The sequence below is a fragment of the Episyrphus balteatus genome, chromosome 3, assembly GCF_945859705.1.
Source record: "Episyrphus balteatus chromosome 3, idEpiBalt1.1, whole genome shotgun sequence".
Classification (NCBI taxonomy): Eukaryota; Metazoa; Arthropoda; class Insecta; order Diptera; family Syrphidae; genus Episyrphus; species Episyrphus balteatus.
Window position 1 is genome coordinate 114,803,169 of NC_079136.1, and position 13,672 is coordinate 114,816,840.

The following is a 13,672-nucleotide window of genomic DNA, read 5'->3' on the forward strand; positions in this document are numbered from 1 at the left end:
GGGGTCAAATTCCAACTTTTGGGGTCATTAGTTATTGTGCTTTCGTTGAATTAGAAATATGAATCGGAGAGACAAAATTAATTTATAGATAAATATTGTTTTCAAGCTGTGATTAAGGTCAAGACTAGACAAGGCTTCAGTTCTCAAGAGCCATTTTGCGACGACTGCCTTACAGAAATGTAGGTTCGGTATATTGAATTCTAAAGCTGGAAAACTTTGAAGAAACAACATTTACCGAACAGTGAAGTCGAAAATGTCTGCATTTTTCGAATCGATTGGCAAAAAAAATGTTTGCACACCATCCATTTATAAACTTTTTAATAATGTTAAAAATAATAAAAAGGCTTAAAAAAAAATATTGTAAATAAAAAATTGAAAAAGATGTTTAATTTTGTTCCCCTTCTCTGCCATTCCGCGAACTTTTTGACCCCGCTCGTATCTCCAGGAACAAAACATCAGTTTTCTTAATGATCGGAAGTATGGCTTTCGCAAGTATAAGTTCATCAGTTGATAAATCCCTGATTTTTTTGATTAGAAGCTTCCTTTTGAAATGGTCAATAAGAGGTATTGGGACTACCTACACTTCCGGTCAATAAAATAGGTTCACATTGTAAACTGCAAAAAATAGCTTTTTCCTCCTAAAAAAAGCTTTACAAAAACTTTAATGTGAAAGAAGTTTCAAATAATATTTTTTCTCCTAATAAAAAATTTGAAAGAGGAAGATGGAAAACTTTTGAAAAGGTAAATACACATATCGTTTTTTGCAATGTTTCTAGGAAGGTTTGTTATAAATTTGGGTTCAAAAATATATAGATCAATGGACGGGTATTTGGTGGAGCAAAGTAGACTTTATCAAAACATGTTTTACGGGAAAAGGCACATTCTTTCTTAGTTCCGAAGAAAAAATATAAATCAAGTTGTTCATCAAACAAAATTTATGAACGAAATGGGAAAATTAAAAAAATATAAAGATTGCATAACCTAGAAATTTTTTTTTTTTTTTAATTTTAAACTTCCTGAACACAAAACTTTCCAAATAAAAACCAATGCAAATAAGTTCGATTGATGACTCATAAAAAAATGAGCCTGCCAAGTATTACAATAAAGAAATAAATTTGAAATTAAAGTATCCTTCAGTTAATTTACTAAAAAAAAGTCAATACTCTTCAGGTTTCAGGTATTGTTGAAAAAAAAACTCTCAAAAAGGTCAATCTCGGAATATAAACTAACTAATATTTTTTTTTTTGTCTCTTCAACTTTAACAATTCTGCTTTTCCTGACTGCACTTAAACTAGAAATAATATCTACTCTTCATTCTTTATTTTTCTTCTTATTTCTGGCTTCCGTCGAGTTAAATTCATCCTCCCTTTTTTATTTGACTAACAAGTTCAAGATGTGTTCTTCAAGTTCATTTATATAATTTTTTTTTCTTAGAAAAAAACAGAAAAAAATATATAGGTATAATGGAGTAAACGAGAAAAAAAAGACCATTGCTATTATATACGAGTATAATAATGCACAGTTAACGGTGGTTGAGTTTTATTCAACTCTCTTATGTCCTTAAAATGATGATGATGATGAAGATGACGTTGAAAAGTTAGAAAGAGGAAAAAAAAATAGAACTTGACGAGGGAGTATAATGGTATTGTCAAGTAAAGGACACAGACTTGATGGAGGCAATATCCTTCAACAACGTCAACCATCAGTGATTCTCCGAAACGTATGTCTTGAGGGTAAGCGCAACGGAACACAAAAGACTACTCAATATGAAAAAAAGAAATTACGTTGAGGATAGTGCCACAACTGTGTGTCATTCAAGAAAAATTTCTTTGAAACACACAGCTCTGGAGACAGCGAGCATCGAGACCGACTTTCTTTCCGGACAACATGGTTCGTTTGCGTTTATCTAATGACAATATTGTCTATGAAAAATGTTAAAAATGAAAACGTTAGTGAAACGAGATGCAATAACTGAAAAAAACCATAAATCAGTCGTGAAAAATTAGAAAGTTAGTCATGAATGCTTATGAAAAATTTGCTGAGTGCATCATCATCTATTGCAAAAATAGTAAAAATATTATTAAATCATAGAAATGTAACACATGTTTAGAAAAAAATGTATTTGCCTTTTGGTGCCAATGTGACGATGAGCAAACTGTCACTCAGATCAATGAATTGGTCTATTGAAAAACCTAAGATCCCTTTCTGATCTTGTTGGAATTTAAAAAATTAAAAGGATCAATGAAGACCATCTTGAAAAAAATGTTGGCAAAATTGTTTTGCATCGGCTGGAGACTTAGTTTCGAAATATATTTATTTACCATAGTTCTAAAATATGTTTAGGAGAATTAATAAAGATTTTTTGAGGCTAACCAGTTTTCCAATATTTTAAGGCCACATAATTTGAAATAAAATTTGATTAAGCATAAAGTTGGTGAAATAGCTAAAACACCAGTCTGGGTTGGGGTCAAAATCCCGAAAACCACAAATCCCGAAAATTCAAAATCCTGAGAACCAGAATACCGAATATCCAGAAATCCCGAAAATCCAAAATCCCGAAAATCTAAAATCCCGAAAACCCAAAATTTAGAAAACCCAGAATCCCGAATGTTTTTTTTTTTTGGATTTTTGGGGATTCTTGATTTTTTTGGTTTTAAAACTTTCGGGATTGTGACCGTCCAGTCTATGAACTTGGTGCGGTATCGCACAGTCAGCATTAGTGCAAGTATAAAAAAGACATACAAAAACCTTCCTGTAATATTACTTTTTTTTAATGGATCTATAGGGATTTTTAAGGATATCAGTGCGGGCATATCTACCAACTACTTAATCAATAAAAAAGCTGTTATATATTGCGTGTATTGTTATACATAAATAATTTCACTTTAAAAGATTTCCTAGAGTATACATCAATGCATTGAAGTTGGAAAATAATAATATCCTTGCTAAACAATTTTTAATACAGCATGTCGATATATTTATCTTCTCACATTATTCTTCGAGATTTCATAAACGACATTTTTAATGAAATAATCCATTTGTAAAATTAATTTTAACTAAAATGTCTTCATTATTTTTTTTTTTTCTTTTTTTAAGATAGTGTCTTATGACTCCATTAATTTTTTCGACTTCTTGTTTTATTTATGCCTCGAAGATTATGATATGACTTTACCGGAGGAGACGAACAGGAGATATTATTTTTTTTTTTAATTTTTTTTGAAAGAAAACTAATTACTATGCTAAGAAGGGACATCATTTTATAATTATAAATATTTAGCAAGAAGAATGAAATGAAACGATTTTTTTTATAATAAAGTGATTTTGTTTTTTTTTTTTTGTTCTTTTTGTTCGTTGAGAAGAAACATTAATTTTTTCATTAATTATAATAAGACAAGATGACGCACCCTGATGAAAGAAAAGTCATTTCACCGGTCATCTATAATCTGGAAGAGATTTTATCTTTTTTTTGTCAACAAGAAAAAAAAACATAACCTCATTTTTCAACTCCTTTTACTTTGATCCTTTGAATTTTAAATTTGTTGTTATAGTTTTTTTTTTTTTCATATTGATTAATTTGTAACATTCATCTATCATACAAAATAAACTGTCAATTTTCATACTTAGGCAAAATAAATGAAAAAAGAACGAATATGAATTAAATAGTTCCTTGAAGTTAATCAAAAGCATCCTGTAACGTAGTTGATTTGAAAATTCAAATCTTATCAACAACAGTCAGGATCGTCCTATTATTCTTTAAAATACAAAACACATACAGATTCAAAACCAAGAAATTGCGCTTACTTCAAGGACGAATCATACATTTTCAATTCAATTGATTGAGTTTTTTCCCCCTCACTCCCCGCTTTTTCCTCTATTATATGTCACAACATACATAATATATACGAGTATAAATAAACTCTTATATGACATCCTTTGAATATATATATTTTTTTTTTCTTCTTTAAATTGAAAATTGAAAAACCACATATGAGAAACGAAGAAAAGAACAAATTCCTTAGATTGCATTTGGAAAATTGGATTTTTTCTTCTTCATTTTTTATTGAATTGTGGTTATGGATGAAGAAATGAAAAAAAAAAAACACAAATAAAAATTCTATGAATTCAATGAATTCTTATGAAATCATTAGGGATTGAGAAGAAGAAAACAAAGCTCATATTGGAAGGTTTTGTGAAGGGAAATTGAAAAAAATATGTATCTTCAAAAGGTTATGTTGAAATATTATGCTACTAAAATTGAGTACTTATTCAATTTTATGCATATGATTTTGTTTTCAAAAGAATATTATTAAAATTTCAAGTATACCTGGAGAATAATATAAAAGGAAGTCCTAGAGTAAAACTGCTTTTATTAAGAAATTATCCTTAAAGAGGTTGTCGAATTGTATATAATTTCTGAAACTTAAAAAAAACCGCATCCTTAGAATAGGAATTGTAAAGGTAGGTCACAAGGGTTTTAATGCCTGTAAAAACAATTTTCCAATTTTTAATTTTTTAATTTTTTTTTTTTTTTTGGAAGCAAGTGTTTTTTCACTGTTCACAGGCATCGGAGTCCCTGTGATCCATTTTTTGCAACAGAATAATCGCGTGACCGAAATCGCATGTGTGTGTCTCTGTATGTCACACATGAACAATAATTTCACAATCTAACAGAGTTCAACATAAAAGATTCTTGTTTAGTTATTTATTTATCAATTTTCAAAGTTTCAATTTAAACGGGTCACTGTGGTGTATGCGTAATATTTAAGCACTGCATTTTTATTAAATTTTATTTAAACACTTTGGAAGATTTCTGATAACTATAAGGCCATGAAACTTAATAGGATGATAGCATTGATAGTTCTGTACAAACACAAAGTAGAAAAAGAGTCCATTTCCGTGTACAATTCGGCTTAAATTGTTCTAAAAATTTTAGTCGGACTAAATTTTTGGGCTTTAAGGCTTACAAAACAGTTTTCTAACCTCAAAATATCATATTCTAGAGACATAAATGGCAAGTCCAGTAATTGTTCCTGTATCCTAAGAAATATGATAAATTAAAAAAAAAAATATAGTTTTTGTCAGTTGTTTCTGTTTTTACCGGACAGGCAAAAAAAGACTCTTCAAATCAATCACCAACAATATATTTGGCAAGTTCTCCTATGAAATAAATTTTCTCAATCAAGCTTAAGAGACGGATTAGAGGATTTCAAATATTTGTTTTTAGGTTGATTAATCAAAATATCCAAGCAGGTCTTACATTTTAATAACTCAAAAAAGAGCCTTGTTACAAGAGTAACTCCTAAGTAATTTATGAAATCTTTGAACTCCTTTTCCAAACTAATAAAAGGACAGAACATTCTTGAAAGATAAAATGCTCGGTTTTGGATTCTGCCATAATGTCTTTTGTTGTTGTTTTCAAATGCATTAAACAATAAAAAAAAGTCAGAGAATGTCCTTTTTTAAAAAAAAAAAAAAAAAACATTCAAATGTATTGAACTATAAACAAATTTGTTTCAATTGAAACTTGTGATGACCTGTCTCATGATGGGCTACCCATGATGAGTTTTCATACTTTTACTATCAAAGTATAACTAAAGGGGTGTTATGGCGTCTACACTTATATAACTGTTTAGATTTGTACGAGTATCTCGTGCTTTCTTTCTCCCAATATTTGTACAATCATATTATTTTATCATGATCTCAAGCCTAAATACAAACGCAAAAATGTAATACTTTTTAAATGTCTTCAATATTGAAACATTCTGTTAGGCTTATTTTAATCGAAGATGACTAAAAACTTTGTCTATCTCTGTAGATACACATAGTACCTATTTTTCTAACTTATGTTATATAGCTTTATACCTATTCAATCTATGTATACATATAACTTTACATAATAAGATGAGTTGTTTAGATATACACGAAAACAAAAATCTCTTAAAGAGTTTGTTTATCCACCAATGCATAACGGTTCCATTTTGTTCCCTGATAGAATTCTCTTATACCAAGTAGATTTCTAAAATTCCTAAGAGTGGGATATTATATTTTTTTTTTTTTTTTTTTAGCGATTGAGTCAACATCAACACAACAAACTAAAAGCTTTCTTGAATAGTCTTTTTTTGGTTACAAAACACATACATACATACACACACAAGAGTATAGATATTAGGTATACCTAGAAACTTCAAGAAACAAGAGAGCTCGTTTAAAGTGTTTATTTCTTCTTCCTTCATACTTCTACTTTCTCTTATCCTATAATATAGGTGGGTTAGAATAGAAAGTGGAGGTGAAATGGTATGACGGTAAAGTAGTGCACGGATGTCCTGAAAATGAGCAATAAAATACAAGATATAGGTACGAACATAAAATACCCTATTATGCAACCACAATGGCATAGTCCAATAAAATAAAGACAAAATCGGAGAGAGGGGTTAGTTTGATATCGTATAACAGAATTAGTCATCAACTATATATTCTAACAAAGTTGTTAAGAACATTTTTTTTAACCCTCTTAACCAGGTTATTTGTTGGTCTTTTGTATTTTTAAAAATAGTTTAGGCATATTTTTGGCAAAAAGTCAGAAAAATATTGCAAGAAAATTTGCTAAAGCAATTTATAGAAAGGTATTTCTTTCGTATTTGTGTCGTGTGTTTCTTTTAGTATTTTTTTATGGTGTCAATATAAATTTTATTTTTTTGGATTTAACTTTTTTGTTATGGCGACAAAATGTCTGCTAGAGGTGGTGGTTGGTATTAGTTTATTATGTTTAATCGTATATGTGTGTGTATAATAGAAGTCGAAGGGAGGTTATGAATTTAGATCAAGGAGCTAATTGGATTACTTCATTCAAGTTAATGATAATTAAGAAAAAGTGCAGAAAGGAAAAGCCAATGGAATTTTACCGTGATGCGATAGCATTTAATTGAGGGTATACATAGATTTTGTGAAAATAAAAAGATAAAAGAACAAAAATTATCTTTTGAGTTTATAGCTTCGTTTTATTTTTGCTTTTATTTGCGATTTATTTTGATTTATTTTTATCTCTTTTTCACTTAATAACTTAAATTTTATAAAAAAAAACTTAATTAAAAAAATAAATACAAATATTCTAACCATAAAACTACCTTGTGCTAGAAGTTTGACCCAGTTATTTTTACTTGCCATAGGTATGGTCGTTTATAGGTTTTTAATCAAAATTTTGTATTCTTTAAGAAATATCAAGCTAGATTACAATCAAAATTGAGATTACAATGCAAGAGAATTAATTAATGTCGGTCTTAAAGGCTCTGTCTTCAAGACCTTCAAAAAAGGCATTTTTATATTTTTCAAAAATATTCCAACTTTTTTTGGAAAATATTCCAACTTTTTTTCAAAACGGGTCGATTTTTGACGATTTAACTTGGCTTTCACTTCCCTTAAAGTTATTATTTAATAAAAAAAATATGCATGCACAAAATTGCTCTAACGCAAATAGTTAAATTGTAAGTTAACATACATTTGCACTGCTATTTAAACCCAAAATAACAATCTTATAATAGTTTTTTTATGGAACCATTTAAAAATGACAGGCGAACGGATAATATAACAGTTGTTGAGAATATGAAGTAAAATAATAAAAAATAGAAAACTGTTGAAATAATATTTTATGTCAACTGGCGTTCATTTTTCTTTCCATTTCCTTTTTATTTCTCTCAAAAAAAAAAAAAAAAATAAAATGTTTCCGAAAGCAGTGAGGAAGCGAAAGTGCACTTAATGGCGTATAATGTTCATTTTTGTTATTCAAGCAATGAAAAGATGAAAAATACAAAATTATTTTTTATTTATTTTTATATACATATTTATTTTAAATAAAAGATTGTAATTTAAAGGATTCTGAACTTGAACGTATAACTATAACAATTTAAGGACATCTACGGAGAAAATTGAATGTTATGTAATCAGACAGGGACTTTAATTAACGAAAAATGATAAAAGAAGAAATTTGGTTAACAAGATCTTGGTTAATTTGCTCTCTCTCATTTCTTTGCTTGTTGATGATATAAAAATTCGATTAAGGACCTTTAACACATTTAAATTATGTTTGTTTACAAAAATATCTAAAATATATATTTTTTGTTTGTATTTTAGCTGGAGTCCTTATCAACATCGAGTGTAAAGCATGGGCAAAGAATATCTATCACGATCGTTCAGAAAGGAGAGGATCCGTCCATTTCGAATTAATGGTTGATTAAGAAATGGCAGTCTAATAAATAAAATTATTTAAAACAAAAACAATACCACAGTTTTTAAATAAAACAGAATAAATAAAAAAAAATATAAAAAAAAAAAAATAAAACCACACACAACACACAGACACATTACCAAATACATAATTTTAAAATTAAAACAAAAATAAAACCCCATTTATTTCAAAAAAATAAAAAATCACAATAAAATAAAAACAATTTTAATTTTAAAGTTAAATTAAAAAAAAAAAAACAATATTTGAATATAAAAACAAGAACATTGAAAAAAATATAAAAGTACTATACTGCAGCATACGGAGAAAATGATAGGTAAAAATAAAATCACTAATATTAGCCCGAAATAAACAACAACAAAAATGAGAAATAATAGAACAAAAAATGAAATATTTATATAAAATTATATAAAAAAAAATAATAAAATCGAAAATCAGCGCAGCGAAGAAAACAAAAAATTACAATTTTAAATTAAAGACAAAAAAATCTAAAAAAAAAAAACTTACCACTGTACTAAATGAAAAATTTAACAAAACATAAAGAATACAAGGACAGAAAATAAAATGAAAAGCTAGAAACAGCATCATTTATATAAATACAGCAAAGCATAGTGATTCTGCAATTTTTTGTTTGTTTCTTTAAAATTATATTTATTAATAAATTTAATTTTAAATTGAATATTTTCTTACCTAACTAGTTTGATCCATTTTATTAGAGACATACACACACAAACATGAACGAGCGGATTAAAATTTAAAATTAAAAAAAAATACAAACCAAAAAAATTATAGTGAAATTGTACTCACCTTTCTCAAAAACAAAACAAAAATAATTAAAAAAAAAAAAAATATACCTAAGTAAGAAAAAAAAATATATATAAATATAATACAAAAATGTTATTTTATTTTTTTGTTAATTTGATCCTCTTCCCAAATATTCCCCATTTATTCCTTTAATGTCCTTTCCCTAATCTTGAAATGAAACCAAAGAAAAAAAATATATAAATTAACTGTTCCAGCACACCGCTTCCACCATAAAAATGCAAACAAAAAACTACCACCACCAAAAAATATATAGGTATAAATAATAAAATAATTATAATATATTTAAACAAAAAAAAAATAACTATGAACCTACCCCTCCCTCGCCTCCTTTTTTCCATCCACTTAGTATTTAAAAAAAAAAAACAAGATAAATAAATTACACTTTAATTTTAAGCAGTTAGCTTTTAAGTGAAAAAAAATAATATTTAAAAAAAACTTGTAAAATTAAGTTTAAGTAAATATATAAATAAAAAATTAGAAAAAATAAAACAAATTGAAAAAAAAACAGAAAAAACAGACATATACATAAAATTCATATAAATTATAGTAAACAGATAAAAACCATTAAACAAATTACACCGAATAAGTGTTTTGAATGAAAAAAAAATGAATAAATAATTATTTTTAATTTTCCATATATAAAAAAAAAATGATTAAAAAAAACAACAACAAGATACTGCTTTGATTTAGATTATAATAAAATTATAAAACAAAAAAAAAAAAAAACAATTTTACCAAAGACAAAAAAAGTAAATAAACTAAACTGCTTTTATGATTTTTTTTTATTTTTCTTAATTTTAATTTTAAATCCCATTTTATTTTTGTATTATAAATGAGAAAAATATTTCCATAAGGCCCGCTAAAACCGCAAACTGTTCTTTAATTTTAATTCTCTTATTTTCTTTCAACCAAAAAGAAATAAGAGACATTACATCATTTAAAAAAAAACGCAGCATGTTCTATAGGAAAATTAAAGAAAAAATTCTTCGTACATTACAAAACAAAAAAAAAAAAACAAAAATATAGTACTAAATATAGTTATTAAATTTAAATAAAAAAAAAATAAAATCTGTAGAGCAGGTTATTTATTAAATAATTATAAATGAAAAAAAAAAAAAACAATTTTAATCAACTTTTAGATAAAACAATGAAAAATAAAAAAAATACTATTTAAGAGGCAGATTTTAAGAAAATAATTCATTTTCTCATTCGTTGTTAAATATTTTTATGTTGTTTGTTTATTTTTTTCTTTCTAATATTTTTAATAATAAATTATTTTTATCTCATTTAATTGTTGAAACAAAAAAATTAAATATATTCAAATATAATTTACAAAAAATAATATAAATCGCGTACTTAAAAAAAAATTTTAAAACAAAAAAAAATCACTCGAATATGTTTCCCCCTTAACAAAAAAAAAAAAAGAATACATTGTTTATAAATTTAACAACAACAACAAAAAAACATAAACTACATAAGTGGCTAAGTTAAATACTTTATAAAACAAATTTCTTATACAAGAAAAAAAATTGTAGCTTTTTTGTTTAGGTTTTAAAAATAAATAAAAAAAAACTAAAAAAAAAATTTAAATAAATTTAATTTATGTTAACATTTTTTGTTAGCTTTTAGTGTTCATAGATTTAACAATAAGAAACCAACAAATTTAAATTTAAAAATAAAAAATTTACCATAAAAACAACAAAAAAACAAAAAAATAAACGAGTTGGGATAATTTTATAGTTTTTTAGGCGCAAATATTCCTACTTTGCTTTTCTGATGGTGTGAATGGCAAACGTTTTAAGATCAAAATGGGGGTTGTTTTGTTCTGGGTGCGGATGGAGGGGAGGGAATTATCTTAATGTGTTAAAACTCGTTTTAAGTATTCACATCTGGGATGAATTATATTCTGTCGCAGTTTTTTGGGGAAAAATAGGTGTCTCCAGATATAATATTCAACTTTTTCCCCTGCAGTTCCCAAAAATATCTTCGATATTGTTTCATCGAATAAAAATGGGTTCATAGATCGATTTCAATAAATTTTTCAAGAATTACTTTGAAAACAGCTTTTTTTGTGAACACGAAGCTTTCTACTGTTTCGAAGGTGTTTAACACATGTAAAACAAATCATAAATTCCTTCAAAAAATATCCAATCAAATCTTAACCTTCTAAGATCACAACTCTTGTTTCTAGCTCAAATTGAAAAGGCTAAGATTTTCTGTCAAAAGATTTTGAAATCACAACACTTCAAAACCAATGAAATCCATTTGTTCCATTTGTGTCAAATTTCCGATGCTTACAAAGTGGAAACATATCTTGGTGCTTAAGTCTATAGACTATATAAGTTAAAATGCATTCAAAGATCAACTTTACTCAACTTTAGAAGAGTCAGTGTATATTTAGACAATATTTCAACAGCACTTCGAAACGGACTGTGTTTAAAACAGTTTAAGGGGAAAGTTGTTTGAATTTGAAGAAACTTAAGAGTACATTTCTGCTGCTTTCCTAGCCGGAAAAACTTAACAACTAAAAATATCAAATAGCTAGTACCCAATTATTCGAAAATAAAAATCTTAACCTATAAACTTCTAACATCTTATAAAGAGATCACAACTCTTGTTTCTAGCTCAAAATGAAAAGGCTAAAGATTTCCATCAAAAGAATATCAACTTATAACTCTTGAATACAATCGGAATTTTATTTACCGAGTTCTAATGTTTAACACTGAAAACCTTTTGTATTGAAAAAAGTAAAAATTCACAACTCATGTTTCTAGCTCAGAAAAATGCAAAAGGGATGAAAATAAACTGAAAAAGGACTTGTTAAAAGAGTTAAACTTAAATCATGCCATAGGACTCTTTGGTAATTGGGTTAATTTTTTTTAGAATGCATTTAAAATGACAGAAAACGACAGAACTTTTGTTATAGGCCCAAGTGGGAAGGCTTAAAAACTGTTGTAAGATAGGGTAAGAGTGGTGTTGTTCGAATCTCAAGAAGAAGTCACATTCCACAGCTTTCGAACAAAAAGTCGAACAAGTCTTAATCTTAACATCTTATAAAAAGACCACAACTCATGTTTCTAGCTCAAAAAGACAATAAGAAAAGGCTAAGATTTTCGACATCTCAAAAAACAATTTCTTTCAACGTAATAGTTCTTCCGTGTTGTACTGAAAACCTTTTGTATTCATAAACAAACAAACTTAAAAAAAAATTGCATCTCAATCGGCAAATCACAATTCTTGTTTCTAGCACAAATACAAAAGGTAAACAATATATACGCGAGACAAGATTTTGGAGAATGATTTTGACCCTAATGCAAGAACTCATGTAATCATTTCAAAAAGTTTTTGATTCTCTATAATCTATAAAGAAAGGTTTTTTGTGTATCTACACACTGCTGCTATATTAAAGCCGTATAAATTTTGTGACTTAAAAGTTCAAATACCAAATAACGAAGGCAACAAAAACTAAAAATAAGTACTCAAAAACTTCTAACATCTTATTGTGCAGAGATCATAACTCTTGTTTCTAGCTCAAATGAAAAGGCTTGATTTTCTGTCACAAATAAATAACCAACTCACGAGTTTATGAGGAACATTTATTGTTTTTGTACTAATAACCTAGATGTATTTAATTGCCAAATTTCTCATGAACTTGTAGTAATTTGCTTGGTTTTGAGGTTAAAAACTTTTCTTTAACCGTTTTGACTCTCTACAGACTAAAACGCATTGTTTAACCTTGCTGCTAATAAAGCCGGATATTATTTTTGATTTAAAAGTTTAAAAACCTATAGTAACGATTAATTCGAAGGCACAAATAACTTAATAAGTACCGAAAAACTTCTAACACTTTGTGACAGAATTCACAACTCATGTTTCTAGCTCAATATGAAAAGGCTTAGGCTTACTGTCACAAAAAAATTGCGGTTTTTTAGACTTTATATCAAGGCAATAGCAAAAAATGCAACAGTGCGTATAAAAAAAACGCTAAACCTCTTATAGAGATCAAAACTATACATATTTTCCAACTGAAAATAAAAAGGTTCAAGTTTTCTGTTAAGAAGAAAGAATCAAAACTCTTGAAAAAGCATTGGATTTTCGTTCAAAGTAAACCGTTTTTACGTTTAACATTGAAAACTTTTTGTACTGAAAACTAACATCTTAAACCACAACTCTTGTTTCTAGCTCAGGTACAAAAAGGATTTCTTACTTTAAACTTAACGAAACAAATACTTGAAAAAAGTCTTGATCCCTTCAATTGAATCCCTAGGAATTTAAAGTTATCTAAAATTTGAGGAATTTTTGAGAACAAAAAATTATTAAACTTTTCTGTCATATTAAAATCAGAATTCTAGCGAAAGCATCCATTTTTAATCAACCGAAATAGTTCGTCTCTGCATTGAAGGTCTTGAAAAAAAAAAACATCTCGGACAACCAATTACAACTCATGTTTCTAGCTCAAATTCAGAGAAGAATTAGATATAAGGATCCTTAAAAAAATCGATTGATTTCTATTGAATGCAAAGGGAAATTTCAATCAGAAAAAGGGGAATGAAAATAAAATGTGAAAAATAAAAGTATAAAGCTATTCGAGGACTACAATTATTACTC

General features: G+C 27.1%; 1 protein-coding gene across 6 annotated transcripts in view; it reads left to right on the forward strand.

Moving 5' to 3' along the window:
- Positions 1–13,212, forward strand: part of LOC129917229 (sodium/potassium-transporting ATPase subunit beta-2) — a 57,506-nt gene extending 44,294 nt beyond the window's left edge. For all 6 annotated transcript variants that reach the window (XM_055997646.1, XM_055997645.1, XM_055997647.1 and 3 more), the window contains exon 8: positions 8,128–13,212. In XM_055997646.1, the coding sequence (XP_055853621.1) occupies positions 8,128–8,231 (104 nt within the window). In that variant the 3' untranslated portion in view covers positions 8,232–13,212. The remainder of the gene's footprint in view (positions 1–8,127) is intronic.
- The last annotated feature ends 460 nt before the right edge of the window (positions 13,213–13,672 follow it).